This window comes from Triturus cristatus, chromosome 1_1 (genome assembly GCF_964204655.1).
Source record: "Triturus cristatus chromosome 1_1, aTriCri1.1, whole genome shotgun sequence".
Taxonomy (NCBI): domain Eukaryota; kingdom Metazoa; phylum Chordata; class Amphibia; order Caudata; family Salamandridae; genus Triturus; species Triturus cristatus.
In genome coordinates, this window is record NC_140579.1 from 539,908,059 (window position 1) to 539,924,517 (window position 16,459).

Sequence of the window (16,459 nt, forward strand, 5' to 3'; positions counted from 1 at the left end):
TCACCCCTGCTCCAAGGCACATGCACATACTCTTGGCTTGGTACCTCTCGCAATGGGTAAGCCTCTACTCCTGCTGTCCCCCCCTCCTGGAGGCGGCGTATCTCCTATCCCTTTCTTGACATTCTTTTTCTTGGACCACCTTTCCTACCACTTATCAAGCATGCTCCATGCGCATATCCCTACAATCAATTCTGGAATGTGGGTTTTCAATCCTATGACGCTTTTCTCTTCTAATTCTTGATCACTGTGTTGTGTGACCTCCCTGTAACATTTTGGTTTTAGACAAATCCACATCATACTTTTGTGCTACTTCTGTCAGCTTCTCATGTGCCCTCCTTACCTTTACGGGTAACATCCGTCAAACACAAACAACAGCTCATCTTGTTCATAAAGTTCTATCCTTTCAGAGGCAAATTTCCACTTATTATCTCATCCACTTCCACCTTTATTCTTGCTACGTCTGCACTTTAGCCTTTACTGCAGCTCTTGATTGTTCCCTGACATGATGCACTACTCAGTTCTTTGCTTTCACTGCTCTGATTCCTACAGGGAATTCCTTCCGCTATGTTCTGTGGGACATACTGACTCCCAGAAGCTTCCTGAACAACTCCTCTTCCTGTTATCCTCCCCATGGGACCTCTAACTGGAGCTTCCCACATCCTCACGTCCGAACGCGAATCTGCCAATGACACTGATCTTACTGCACTAGACCCCACACGCCCTCTAGAAGAATCTGCAGTAGCCGGCAACGGAGTACTAGCTTCTATAGGCACCAAAATGGGCCATTCCCGCTCACAGTACCATTTCCTCCGGAATTGATCCTTTCTCCTTCTTCTGACTGTGACTGGCTACTGTTTTCCACCTCCTTCAGGTCATACACTGACACTATGGGTCCAATGGTGATGATACCATAAGGGCTTCCGGCAACTGGGTAGCAGCATTAACTCCGTTCATCTTTGTAGCTCTCGATGCTGGTATCCTTGTTCCTTCCATTCCTGTTGAAATCTTTCTGACTACTCTTGTTCTAGGGCTCTTCTGGGTACTCCCGTTTTCTCCATAGGTGCTCGCCTTATCTCATCTGAATCTAGACTGTATGGAGGAGGGCACTCTGTCAGCAACCTATCTAACAAGCTGCTGTCAGCGTAACTATCATCCTCTTCCTTCCTCTTCCGAGTGTCTCCTGTTTTCACTAATAGTCCCATTGCGCATCCTCATATGCCTTAATAGCCCTTTTCATCCTTCCCTGACTTCGCTCCCTACTCTTTGCCTGTGCTGCTCTCATCCATGCATCTAATGCCTCAAACAGTGTTGGTCTAGGTGGAGGTCGCATTGAAGCCATTAATCCCCTCAACTGGTACAGCACCTCTAACCTAAATGAACCATAACGTGGAAAAGCCAGATCTCTCTCTTTTTCGGTAATCTTATGCCAATTTTGAAGCCAAACTATGGTATGGAGTCCTACATTCGTGGCCATATAATGTGCTGGTGTATCTTCGGGTGGTGCTTCCTCACCCACTCGGGTCACAACTCCTCTATCACCACTACAAAGTCACTTCTCCTCGCACAACGGTTCACCCTCCTTCACAATATCACTTTATGCATTCACGCACGTCACTCATAGATTCTAGTAACTGTGTGTCCACCAAACGACCGAACAGTTACATATCCGACTGTCTGTGCACCAAACGACCGAACAGTTACATATCTGACTGTCGGTTCAGTAAACAACCGGACAGTCTCAAGTAATTGTCTGCCTCTTCTCTAGTAACTGCCTATCCGCGAAATGACTGGGCAGCTATATATCAGACTGTATATCCACGAAACGACCAGACAGTCATACAAATAAAATCGATAGGATCTAATCTCTCAAAACATTCAGACACCGTGACCCACGACTTGCGTTGGCTACTCGAATCACTGTGATCCGTCCTTGTCACTAGCTTCCCATGTGATTCTAACAAGCTTACTCACATATGTTCCTTATCTCCAAAGGGGTAGTCGATAGCCTTCACGACTCCCACAATAACTGGTCAGACAATTACATCACTCGGTGTCTTCTACACCTCAAATTTATCCCGCGATCTTAGGCTACTCGTCGAGCCTGACATCAGAATCAAATTGCATCACATCGACCGTGCGCATTCGGCCCGAAACCACATTCACTCGACTCTCATCCCAAATCCACAAGAGTCAAATCATCAGTGCAATCTAACGCACACATCCCTATTCATACTCACTCCACTCTGAACCGCTGTTCCTGCCTCACCGTCACTCTCCATCGGTCCCCGCCAGGTCCCGTCGCTCTCTGCTCTCGATCTTTTGGGCTCCCATCCTTTGGGCTCTTTGGGGTTCTTTCCCTAACTTTTCTAGATTCTCCCCTCACTCCAAGAGGCAATCATCCAATCAGTGCTACCAACTGATGGGGCCGGGTTCCTTGTTTCCAATATACTCTGGAGCCCTCGATCAATGGACCGTTGGTGTCTTCTCTGAAATGTAGAGGGGAGAAATAACTTGTCACATCAGGATCACAAATAGAATGATTCATGACTCCAAAGAATCACAGACTCCAAGTTCTAGGTTAGTGGATTTGTAACAAAGCCAAAAATAACTGGACATACAAGCACCTCAAGATTAGGTTGTAGAAATACATTGGAACTAATACAAAGGGGGGTTCTTCCCCCTACTTCCCAGGCATGCCAAGAAAACGGTCGCCCAGGCACTCATTCTTTCTCGCTTGCATTCTGCCAACGCCTTATATTGTGGTATCCCTGGCTATCTGCTGAGTAAACTGCAGACTATACAAAATGCCACGGCCAGACTTCTATTTAACATCTCTAGAAGATCTAGCGTGAGACAGCATCTGCGTGATCTGCATTGGCTCCCGGAGGCCCAAAGAGTGCAATTTAAAGTCCTCACGGTGGCTCATAGAGCTCTGCATGGTTTGGGACCTTTATACATCAGGAAGCGGTTCTGCTTCTATGTCCCCAGCAGAGCTTTGCGCTCAGCCTCCCAACATCGGATGACCATTCCCCGATTCTGCAGGTCCCGGTTGGGAGGTCAGTCCATCTCTGTCAAAGCTGCTGTAGCTTGGAATTCTCTCCCACTAGAAATACGAAGTATTCAGGATTTTGGACCCTTCAAGAAACGGCTTAAAACTTTTCTTTTTGACTAGCTGATCCATGCCTTCCACTCCCCAGGGTTTTTGATAACTGCACGCGCCAGGACACTCTTGAGTATTTGAGCGCGCTATAAAACCCTTTATAACATAACATAGCATAACAAAGCCAAACCTACGTGCGATATGTTATGTTATGTTATAATGGATTTGTATAGCGCACGTACACCGGATTGGTTTCTTGGCGCTTCTTGGATAGGTGACGAAGGTATTATGAATCAGTGGGTTAGTCGAATGCCTGTTTGAAAAGCCATGTTTTTTTCAATTTACGGAAGGTCGTGATATTTGTGCAGCTTTTGATCTCTAGGGGCACAGAATTCCAGTACCTTGGGCCCAAGAAGGCAAACCTAGAGCCGCCAAATAGTTTCTGTTTATAAGAGGGTATTGTTAGAAGGTGCAAGTGAGTGGATCTCAGATTCCGATTTGGAATATATCTAGTGATTAAGCTGTCAATGAATTTAGGGTTTTTGCCATTCAGAGATATAAATATGATGCAGCCCATCTTAAAGGCGCACCTTTGTGATATGGGTAGCCAATGTAGTTTCCTAAGAAGGGGGGAGACGTGTTGGCGTTTGTTTTCCAGCAAGATCAGCCTAGCAGCTTGGTTCTGTATCAATTGTAAACGGTAGTTAAGATAGGCTGGGATACCGAAGTATAAGGAGTTGGCATAGTCAATATGCGAGATCACCATGGCAAGGGTAGCTTGTAATTTTGCTTCCTGTGTTAGGAACCGGCTAATTTTCTTTATTTTCCTTAGTTGGAAGAAACATGTAGATGACACTGATCCTATTTGGGTTTTCATGAAGAGATCATTACCGATAGTAACTCCTAGAGTTTTGGCATGCTTGGAGGGGATCGGTGGTTGTCCCAGTTCATTTGGCCAGAAGTTGGGGCTCCAGTGATTTAGTGAGCCACCCGTGAGGATCAGTTCAGTTTTATCTGGGTTTAGTTTCAGTTGGTTGCTGTTCATCCAGTCGCGGATGAACAGCATAATTGCTTGAAATTCAAGGATGGATACTGGAGAGTCATTGATAGGAAATATCAATTGGAAGTCGTCTGCGTAGTTAAAGGTTTGAATATGTTTTTCTTTTAATGCATGGATCAAGGGGAGAAGATATAAATTAAAAAGATGAGGGGATAGAGAGGATCCCTGGGGGACTCCGCAGGTATTTGTAATCATGGGAGTTGAGAAGCTGCCAAAGTATACAGCCTGTGATCGATCTGTTAGGAAGGATCTAATCCACTCAAGAGCAGTTCCTTCGATACCCGCATCTCTGACACGGTCGATCAAGATGTTATAGACGACCGTGTCAAAGGCTGCAGAGATATCCAGCAATACCAATGCTTGAGGGAGACCCTTATCAGCCTTCTCTCTCAGGGTGTCCAGCACAGATAATACTACTGACTCTGTGGAGTGGGCTGGGCGGAAACCTGCTTGATGGGCGTCCAGATATTCAGATTGCTCCAGGAATGCAGACAGATTTTTGGCTGCGTGTGCTTCAAGCACTTTGGCCAGGTAGGGAAGCAGCGAGATCGGGCGATAATTAGTTAACGTTTTAGGATCTGCTCCTGGCTTTTTTAGGAGAGGGATGACAACCGCTTCCTTAAAGATCTCTGGAACCTGACCCTGAGTTAGTGACTTGTTTAGGAGAGTCATGGCTGGTCCAGGGCAGATGGTGAATGCTTCCTTTAAGATCCAGGGGGGACAGCAGTCCCTTGGAGACCCGGACTTGACTTTTGCCAATAGGTCATTGAAATTTTCCTGATTTATTGTTGGAAATTGTTCCAGCTTGTGTGGATTCATAGGTTTTTTGGGGTATGCAGGACTTGGACAGTGAGGGATATTTGATTTAATGGTTTTGATTTTCTCAATAAAGAAATTATTTAAGGAGTCACATAGGGACTGAGAAGGAGTGGGTTTAATCGTTACTCTGTCTGGATTGGATAATTCATTGATGATTGAGAACATTTCTTTGGATCGATTAATTGAGTTAATGATTTTGGACGAAAAATATTCGGATTTGGAAGCCAGTATAGCTTTTTTATAAATTCCCCGTGCATTTAAGTACATGCTTTTGTCGTCGGGTAGGTATTTGTTTCTCCACTTCCTTTCTGCGTGCCGCAGAGCAAGCTTTAGGTTCTTTAATTCGGGGGAAAACCATTTCTGGGCCTCATGTCGACGGATGTGCAAAGGTTTTTTGAGGGGATCTTTATCAATGGTCCTCCAGCTCCTGCGTGCTTCGAGATCGAGTGGCGTCATTTTGGTCGAGGTGGGGATATTTATAAAAAATGTGACGAGATAGTGGTCAGACCAGATGCAGGGGGTGGCTTCTAAGTTTGTTAAGGACAAATTGCTGGACCATACCTGGTCGAGCGTATGCCCTATGATATGTGTGGCAGACGAGACATGCTGACTTAGGTTAAGTCCGGTAAGTAGGTCCGTAAGTTCCACTGAGTGTGGTCCCTCTGCTGGGTCGTTGGCCCAGTAGTTCAAATCCCCGGCCATCAGTACTTTTGCATGGTTTGTTACCAGATGAGTCATTTGTTCACTCAATAGTTTAGGGAACTGGGGCATGTTCTGAGGTGGTCTGTAAAGTAGAACAACGACTAAGGGGGTGAGCGGAGACTCTAATTTCAAAACTAGATTATCTGTTTGAAGTATATCTAATGATGTGGGTTTAGTGAATTTAAGGTCTTGGTGTATAACGGCTGCTACTCCTCCTCTCTTTTTTCCCTGTGGGCGATTGACTTGGAGAATATAAAAGTCATTTGGTAGTGCTGCTAGGATATCGGGAGCGGAGTCTTGTGTTAACCAAGTTTCGGTTAAAAGTAGAATATCTGGGTGTTCAGAAATCAACAGATTGTAAATATCTAGTTGATGTTTTGGCAGGGAGCGGGTATTTAGGTAGATGACAGAGAGAGATTTTCTTTTTTTGTTGCTTGAGGTTTAGTGAGTATCCCAGTGTCTATGGGGTGTTTGAATTCCGCGAAGGATGATCTAGTTTCCCTTAACCCGTTCCTACGTAGTCGATCCAGCGTGCGATGGTTAATTTCAAACTCAGTGCAGTGGATCGTCTTTAGTTCATCCGATGAGTAGGTTATACATTGGGCATAATGGAGAGCCCCTTGCCCCTGTCGGCCGCGGACGGGGGCAGACGGGCTTGACTTTAGCGCGCCCTCGGCGCGCTGTCGGCGCACCCGCTGCAGGCGTCCGCTGCGCTCCCTCGCTGCAACCGGCATTAGTAGCCGTAGTCAGCCTTGGCTCCTCCCCCCACTTCCCTGATTGGCGCTCAGCAGTGGCGTGTACACCAGGAGGTGAGTCGGGCCAGCGAATACGGTGAGGTTTTCAGCGCGGCGATAATGCTTTGAACCAGTGATTTTAAAATAGAGCGAAACAAAGAGTAACAGTGTCATTTCTTATTCAATTTCAATTTAAAAACAATTTAGCAGCGTGCGCGACAGAAGTAGCAAGTAGCGTCACCTTTTCCCAAGTAACTGCTCCCTTGCTGCTACCGGCATTAGTAGCCGTAGTCAGCCTTGGCTCCTCCCCCCACTTCCCTGATTGGCGCTCAGCAGTGGCGTGTACACCAGGAGGTGAGTCGGGCCAGCGAATACGGTGAGGTTTTCAGCGCGGCGATAATGCTTTGAACCAGTGATTTTAAAATAGAGCGAAACAAAGAGTAACAGTGTAATTTCTTATTCAATTTCAATTTAAAAACAATTTAGCAGCGTGCGCGGCAGAAGTAGCAAGTAGCGTCACCTTTTCCCAAGTAACTGCTCCCTCGCTGCTACCGGCATTAGTAGCCGTAGTCAGCCTTGGCTCCTCCCCCCACTTCCCTGATTGGCGCTCAGCAGTGGCGTGTACACCAGGAGGTGAGTCGGGCCAGCGAATACGGTGAGGTTTTCAGCGCGGCGATAATGCTTTGAACCAGTGATTTTAAAATAGAGCGAAACAAAGAGTAACAGTGTAATTTCTTATTCAATTTCAATTTAAAAACAATTTAGCAGCGTGCGCGACAGAAGTAGCAAGTAGCATCACCTTTTCCCAAGTCTCTGGATCATGAAAAGAATGACGAATTCCAAAATTAGAACGCAGGCACTAAGTGCCCCCACGTCAAGATCAGACTTCATTGATGTTTCGTAAGTATAAGCATTAGTCTGTCCCTACACTACCACTAACGTGACATCCCTACTTATCATTCCCCAGGCAAGTCAGGAAAGGTGTCAGTGCGTGAAGTCATCATAAGAAGTGCATTCACGTTGTATGGGTCAAGTAGCCTAAGGCTACAGAGCTCATTCTAAGATGCTCCTTTCCTCTCCATCGATCTCCTCTCTTCTCCTAACTCAACCCCCGGGGCACTATCCCAAATTCCAACACCAAAATCATAAAACACGCCCATTACACATCATCTGATCGCCTCATCCCATTGGGCACCTCCTCATAGGTTATTTTCTACACAGTTTCGATAAGCCCAGCTCCTGGCACGATTACCACGATTCCCAGGCCTTCTCCAGTGAGAAAGAACACCTTCTCACATTATCAGCACTCCTTGTACAAATGTATCCTCTCCTCCCTAAGTGTAACTCTTAAAACAAAAGTATTATTCTAACAAAGGTGAATTTCTCTACCTTCAACGGACATGTGAGAAAAGACCAATTCACCATGCACATGAAATTTAACTATTAAATCTCTAATACGAGAGCTTCCAGAGAGAACGCATTTCAGGCCTACAGAAATCAGCCGACATAAGAAAATAGCACATAGGCCTCCTAAAACTACATATAAATGAAAATTTTTGCTGAGCATTTCCAAGTCCACGTTACATGAGCTCATCAAATACATATATGTGTGAGCATCCTACACAAATTCTGCACGTTTATGTTTTCAACTAAACACATGTATATTGCAACATTAATTTCTTCACGTTTATATGAAAAATATATCTAGCACATCATCTTCCACATTATTACAGTACACATTCTATTGTCCCATGTTAATTCGACAAAAGAATAAATGTAGGTGCAAACTACTCGTGAGTATGAGGCACCCCTGCAAATGAAAGAGCTCAATTGTGCTCTATCAAGGCTAAACACTAAGAGTGCCAGGGCACAAGAAGCAAGATGGACCAGGACCAGTCTAGGAGGTTAGCGGTGAAGAGAACCAGGACAAGGTGATTAGGAAAAAGAGGACCACAAAGGAACAAGGCCAAATGGGCCAAGACTGTGGGAACCAGGAGGGACCGTGATGGCCAAAAGGCAAAGTTTATGATAACAAGCACACTAGGACCAGAAGGACCGGAAGGACCAGGAAGACCAGGACCAAGGATACCAAAACTAAGATAGCAGTTGGGCCAGCTCCAGGAGAACTAGGTTCAGGGGAACCAAACCTATAATGAACAGGACCAATAGGATCAGGGACAATGGCCACAGAATCTTGACCAGGAGTGCCAGATAACTGGGACCAAGGACACAAGCAGCCTGAGTCAGAAGGAAACGTTCTTAGAGGACCAGGAATCAAAGGACTAAGGGGTCCAGGAAGATCAAATACCTTAAGTATCAGTACCAGGAGGACCACAGTGAGGAGAAAAAGGAGGACCAGGATGATCCCAGCCTGGAGGTCCAAGACACAGAGCTAGCAGCAGGATGGCCAGGAAGATGAACAACAGGGTGGTCAGGCCCAGGAGGACCACATAACGGAGTACCATGATGAGATTATGTAGCAGCATAAACACAAACATCAGGAAGATCATAGCCAAGAGGATCAGGACCAGATGCAGAAAGACCAGATCCAGTCCAAAGGACCAGGGGCCAGAATAGAAGAAGAGGGGGTCAGTGCGAAGGATACCAGGAGGACCAGGGCCACCAGGCCCAGAGCAAGAAAGATTACAAGGATCAGCACCAATGGGACCAGGAACAGGCTTACAAGTGCCGGGGCTATAATTATACAACCAGGACCCAGTACCAAGTGGAGCAGAAAGAACAAGACCTGGGGGTAGCAGGACCATGGTGAGGGAGATCAAGACGACCAGAAGAGCTAGATCCAGGAAGACAAAGGGGTGTCAAGGAGGACCAGGACCCAAATGAAGAGGCTCAGAAGGACCCAAACAAAGAGAACCAGAACCAAGAGTGATCAGTCCATTGGGTGCAGTGCCAAAAGGAACGTGAGGACAAGGCAAAGGGCCAAGAGGACATGGATGATCTGAAGCAGGAAGACAGGAGCTAAGAGGGAAAGGGCTTAGAGGACAAGACACCAGAGTCCAGGTAGACCAAAAGGAACAGCAGGACTAGGAACTGATGTACTGGGAATCAGATTAACAGAGTGAGAAGGATGAGGGTCAGGAGGATCAAGAAAGAAAAGGAAAAGCTTAGAGAAGGGGCCCTGAAAAGCCCAGGAGCAAAACCAAGAGGGTTAGTTATACAAATACCCAAACAAGGAGGACCAGAAATAAAAGGATCAAGTCTAGTGGGCACAACACCAGAAAGATGACTGTGATGACCAGGAATAGGAAGACAATCGCTAGGCAAACCAGACTGAGAGTGAGGAAGACCAGGAGAACAGGACCTGAAAAATCAAGAGTGGATGGCCAGGCAACATGAGCCAGCAGGACAAGAGCTAAGAGGTCCAGGGCAATGAGGACCAGTGGAATCCCAACCAAGGGGGAAAGGAAGCTCAATTCACCGAGGCCCAGAGTATCAGGACTTGGCATACCAGGACAAGCAGGACCAGGATGAGGAGAAAAGGGAGGACCAGAACCAGGAAGGCCATGATGACCAAGCTAGATGGCTAAGAGCGTGATGATCTGAACCAGGAGGATCAGGATAAAATGGACAAGTAAGTCCAAGATGGCAATGGGCAGGAAGACCATGGCCAAGAGTATTATGACATATTGGAGGAGGACTAGAAGAACTAGTCTGGTTAGGAGTAGGTGGAGTAGGGCCATTAATACCAGGAACCAGATGGAGGAGGATTAGTTGGACTAGGAGGGTAAGAATAGGCAGAACCAGGAACAGGGCTAGGTGGTCCAGAGTGGTCAGAACCAAGGGTCCAGGACCTGAAGTTCCTGGTGGAGCAGGAGGACTTGGAACTGTCCTATTGGGAGCAGGCAGGCGAAGATCAGGGGAACCCGGACGTCCAGATCCACAAGGACTAATGGGTCCACACCTGGAACGAAATGAACAGCCCAAGCCCAAGAGGACTTAATAAGGAGGATGAGTGGCAGCAGTACCAGGTGATCCACAATGATAAGGACCAGAGCAAGGAGAATCTGGATGACCCAAACTACAAACACTAGAAGTGACAGTCCTAGGAAAACCAGAACAATAGTGTTAGTTGGATAAGGGACCAGTAGGATCAGGACAAGGATCAGTGGTACCACAATCAAGAGCCCTATATAGGACTAATACAAGGAAGAGCCAAGAGCAGGACCAGGAAGACCAGGGTCTGGAAGGACTACTGTCAGAACCCCCAGAATCATGAAACCAGTACCAGGGTGACCAGGAATAATTAGACCAGGGCCATGATGAGGATCAGTGGAACCAAAACAACCCAAAAAAGGATGACATAGAACAGGACTAGGAGGAGCACCAAATCCTAAAGGCACTGAAGGACCTGGAAGTGTAGGAAGAATACCAGGAGCAGATGAACACCGATGTTGGTCTAGAGATTCAAAAACAATGGTAGTAGTGATCATTCAAACTGCACCGGTCCATATCCACAAATTCCTGCGTATCTTGTGCCTACTCCTAGGGTTTAGACTGCCTGCAAAACTCAACAACAGTAATCCAAATTATTTTTAGCAAGAGGGCAACATACTATCTATTAGCTCATTCATACATGCATTTTCCTCGCATATAGCTGTAATCACTTTAGATCCAAAGTTCATTAGCACAGTCTTTTACTACAGTTGGGAATAATTCTCCAAGCGTTAAGATTTTTTTCAAAATGTTATTTATTCTAGGCCAATTTTCAGTCATTATTTAGCAGAACCAGCAAACGCGTTTCACTCCTTATATGGACTTCATCAGGGCCTATAACAATTACGTATATACACAATCAGTTCTTTGATTAGGTTAAAAACATGTCACGTTTCTTCTTTTTAGTTTTATAAACTTTTAGCAGTTTCCATTTATTTTTCTTTTTTAACTTTTACATAAAATATATCCCACTGGCATGTGTCTTATACACCTGCTTGAAACCACCATCTGACCTAGCCCCGTTATGCCTATTAAGCCCGAACTTTTCACAAATTTCTGTGAAATGATCAAATTACATGCACATGCTAACCCAATCCTTCCCTTGTCATCTTGGTGATTACAGCTTGTTTCTTTCCTTCATTTCTCGTTGCGCTGTATTTTCTAAGTGTGTTTACTATATACCAGAGGACCAAACCATTCCTTACCAAATAATTTTTTTATATCTCCTTTCAGTTCTCATCAATTCTAATCCATGATCACACTATTAACAAGAAAATAAAAAACGTATTGTTCCAGGATATGTATAAAAATAAATCAAGCTTTACTTACAAAGGAAAACAGTCTACCACTTTAACCACAAACTGGCATCTTGAATGTCCTTACCTGTGGCCGCTGTTTGACCGTGCCTGTCCCCAGCTACCCTGGCCTCAGTTTGCCCCCACTAAGGTCATCATTTAAAGTATTTACAAAGAACAGTATTTACACAGTAGAACTCTGTGCCTCTTTTACACTAAGAATCTTCCATTTGTTTTCCCCTTTTCATTACTTTTTCCCCCTGCCTCTCAGAATGAGTGGTATTAGGTAGAAACAGAGAGCAGTGTTTGACTCTACTGTGACTCCGGGGCTACATAGTTCAAATTGATATTCCTTCTGTATTCAGCATTTAGAGGTGTAACTTCTCATGTATTTCTCAATAAAAATATGTTAAACATAAAGAGATTGTGGCGTCTGTACAAGAAAAAGGAACATTGAAATTGGTAAGTGAAGCAGGTGTACTGTAATGCCTGGTCCTTCAGTGTGGTAAAAAAATGATGCAGACCTTGCAGTGTCAGTGTCTGGTACTTAAAGGCTGGATGATATTTTCTCTTTGTTGGCTTGATTTTACAGACTGCCGAGGCAGAGAGCTGTGGTCTTACATGTCACTTACACACTATAACGATGGTGAAATTAAAAGACTAGCCCAGACTTTGTGAAATTGAAAGACTAGCCCAGGCTTTGCGGCTCATGAGCTCTGGAGCTGGCGCATTCCTTGACATGTTCTGTTATATAATTTTCTTGTACCCCTCACATAAAACTGGGAGAATCATAATACCAAATTGTAATCACGAAAGCTCCGGTTATCCAGTTAGAACTGCTCGAAATCCCTTATTCAGTCCATCTGACTATAAAATATTAAAGGTATAAGGTCCTTGGATTTAAAGTCAACCAACATATCAAGCATGTCCTGACCTCTACCTTTATTGAAAGAACAATTAAAAAAAGTTGAGAGGAACCCATAGGTTGATCACATTTCTCATATATTCATTTTGTTGCAATGCATTTTTGAAAAACACTATTCTGTGTTTCTATTTAAATAAAAAAGACTACTCATATTCACCTCTTTTCCATCAGTTCTTAAGAAACAAACCGTAATAAGGTAGACATGTCTTCCTGCTTCAGTAGGATCAATATCCGTATTTATACATTACCTTGCATCTCTTTTTATTAGATAAATGATGTATTATTTTTTTAAATCATAAACTTTAAATATGAATGTCCTAAATAATTAACACAATAAAAACATGATTACACTCTCCAGTCATGCTCTACCTTTTACAGGTTAATTTGCCCAAAAGTTTATAAGATTCCTTGTGTCTTTGTTACATGGCAAACCATACGATTTACATTTTCCACCCTCAATACGTGGTTGTAGCACTGTTCAAACAACATAGTGGGACAGACATAACAAGGCTCCTAAAGATAGAAGCGCCAGATAGCTCATTGGCAAGCCTTGCTAGGTTGTCAATTTGTGAAAAGAACTTGTCGTAGATATCTCAAACCTTTCAAAAGTCACGTATATCCCATTTCCTGTTGAACGCCTAAGCTTATTTCCCCAAATGTTGATACTGTTGTGTCAGGGCAATTCTTTTTTTGTTTTACATAAATAAACTCTTACTTTGGGAGATTGTTTTATAAAGCAAAAAAGCCTGCTGAGTGGCCGTATGAAGCATGGCTCAGTGAATACTCAGCACCTTTGAGGTGCAGTTCTAGATAGGGCAGGCGGCAGTCCGCCAGGGCACCAGAGGTAACGGCGGACAGCTGGCTGCCAAATGAACTGTAAAATGTAATTTTGCTTTTTCGGTTAGAAAACAGATACACCTTTAAACAAGCATTGGCATAGCCAATAGGTCTCGCCTTTGGGACTTTATAAGTGTTTAGCCATGCAACAGTTGCATAACTAAATACTTATAAGGTCCCAAAAGCGAGACCTATTGGCTATTCCAAGCGGCCGCGAAAGTGAAAGTGATCGCAATCGCGATTACGATCAAACATCAAAGCGGCCGCGCGGCCCCCAAAGTTTAAGTAATCGCGGTCAAGTCGGCGCGCGCGCCCGCGCACATGCACTGTAGCTCTAGGCTGGCCTGGTAGCACTTTTTGGAGCCCTCTCAATAAGTCTCACCAGACCAGCGCATGCGCTGGGTTAGGCGAGACCTAAAAACGGACAAAAGTTGAAATATCACCTCCTGTTTGGAAAGGTTTGTAATTATTATTCTGTATCAAAACAATGATAAACTCTAACTTTGGGGGAGGGGTGTTCACTGTCTTGTTGTGCCCATTATTCACTAGCCTCTCCTTCCTCACTTGCAGGAGAAAGTGGAGTACCTCTTCCTAATCATCTTCACCATAGAAGCCTTCCTGAAGATTGTGGCGTACGGGTTCCTGTTCCACCCAGATGCCTACTTGAGGAACGGCTGGAACATTATGGACTTCACCATTGTTTTTGTGGGGTATGTAACTTTCCAGCAAAAGCTGTGGGTCTTTGTGATCATCTCTTAACTCTTCTCTAGGCTGAAAGATAAAGCTCTGAGATTTGTTCCAGTGGTCCACTCATTTCTTCTCCATGAAGGTGGGTTGTCCTGTGTTTAGAAATCTTTGCTTTATTTGTATAATTTGGAATATTAGAGTGGGAGGGTTTGACTTTTTTAGCATGGCTTTAGTGACCATTTAATTGTCCGACTTTTGGACCCAGGAGTGAATGATACTTTCAGTGCTTTACCTTGATGTCAGTGGGCATGGTGCCATCAGCCGGTAATGTACAGCAATGTAAGGACTGGTGTTGGTCCTTGTTGCTGCAAATGTGACCCTCGTCTAGTTTGATTCCAGTAAGTGATGTTCATCGTCAATAATACTTTAATGGTGTGTGCGTGATGTCGATGAGTATGCCCACTTCTATACTAGTTGAGTAGGGTGACAGTCAATTCGTGTTTATGTTCATTGACTGTCATATATATACATATATATATGAACACACTTCTTGATGTCAGTAAGCATAATGCCCAACAGCTGTTATATAGTTTGCTACACAGCTCAGTGTCAATGAATATGGTGCCCAATGGCTTTTTTTTTTTTTTTTACAAAAAGGTAGCTTGTTATTAGTGCATGTGAAGCCCGTTAGCTGCAAATATTCATAAACACAAAGCTTGGTGTCTAAAAGTCGTGAACTCATAAGTTTATAATATTTATGAAGGCATATATTGGTGGCAATGTGTGTAGTATACGTGAAGCTGTAATATTAAAGAGTGTTCAGGCTGGTGTTAGTGTAGTATTCTTCAACTTTAATTTTTTTAATATATAGTTTGATGTTTGGACGTGGGCGGCATGAGAAGCTGTGAACAATAATTGAGCGGCATTGTGAAGTACTCCAATTTTTGAGACCCCAGAGGTGCTAGGGGTAGCACCCTATGACTTCGAGTACTTCCTGATGTGGTATTATAAAATTCTGCATATCTTGATAATATAACAAAGAACTTGTCAACAGAAGCTGAAATATGAAAAGACATCTTTATTCAACTCAAATGAGTGAGACTACGTCGCACAGAAGCCTTAGCAACTGAATGAGGCAGTCCGCAGAACAGAAACCAGTCTCCTTTTTTATGGAGAATGTTACGCTCTGGGCAACACCGCCCTTCTCTTGCAGTTGGTCATTCACATATTTTACTTCAAAGAACAAGCAGAGTCATGATTACAATCCCACATTTCAGTTCAGCCAGCCCGCAATTATTTACCCAGCAAGGCTCAGATCCCTCATCAGATATCAGCAGGCCCCAATAAACACGGGCACCTCCTGTTTGTAAAACAAGCCATAAAGCAGGAAGAGTCAGGTGTGAAAGAGATTAGTCAGGGTTCGTGTGGGAAGAAGGAATTTATGATGCCTTGGGCCCTGATGCTAATCCCATTTGGCCGCAGTAAAAGGAACCGGCCGGACAGGGCTGACCTCGGGCAGTGGAGTCAGTTTGCACAGGTCACAGGGAAGTCAAAGTAAAGTGTAGCCTATGTGAGGGCAACTATAAGATGGCCACCGCTCCAAGATGGAACCCACGGAGTCAATGTATAATAACGTATACATAGTGCATTCATAGCTAAAACGTTACACAAAGCACTTGTACATACCGCATTGACCATTCGCAGTTTGCTAATACCGGGATAGACAGGGGTAGGGCCCTGCCTCCTACGCGGTCCCAAATTTTTAAGTACGACAGACCCTCCTTTTGCCCTTACATAGGCAATAACTATACTCTCATCAATCCGAGTCCAGGTCTACAGACATGAAGTCATGGAGATGTTGCTGTAGCATCATCCTATTACTTAGCGACTCTCACGGGACACATCTCCTTACACATGTAGTAGCACAAAGGCCACATATGGCAGGACAAAATAAGGAATACCTCTATCTAGGTGGCATAAGATCACACCCCCAACAATTAGTGATGTTTACTACTAACTAGTGTCGATGCAGAAGCTGTACAAAAGAATTGCTTACGAATTCTGATCTTTTAACCTGCTCATGTTCAGGAAAAGGGTGAAAAGAGTGCAAAGAAACAGTGGTAGGGAAAGACATAGGTTGGGAAGAGGGTGCAGAAGTCAATTGAGTAGAGAAAATCAATCCCACCCATAAATGACAACGTCATGTTTAAAAAAACACTAGAAAACACGTTATTAAGAATATATAGACAACGGGAGAAAGTAGCGACCACTATTACAAATGAAATAATAATTGTCTACAACCCTGAGCAAAAAGCAAATCCTAAAATTATTTAGTAACATTTTAGG

General features: G+C 44.3%; 1 protein-coding gene across 1 annotated transcript in view; it reads left to right on the forward strand.

The window, feature by feature from the left end:
- The window catches only part of CACNA1S (calcium voltage-gated channel subunit alpha1 S), a 753,083-nt gene that overhangs the window by 183,574 nt on the left and 553,050 nt on the right, over positions 1-16,459 (forward strand). The window contains exon 3 of the mRNA XM_085643164.1: positions 13,997-14,136. Within this exon, the coding sequence (XP_085499290.1) occupies positions 13,997-14,136 (140 nt within the window). The remainder of the gene's footprint in view (positions 1-13,996; positions 14,137-16,459) is intronic.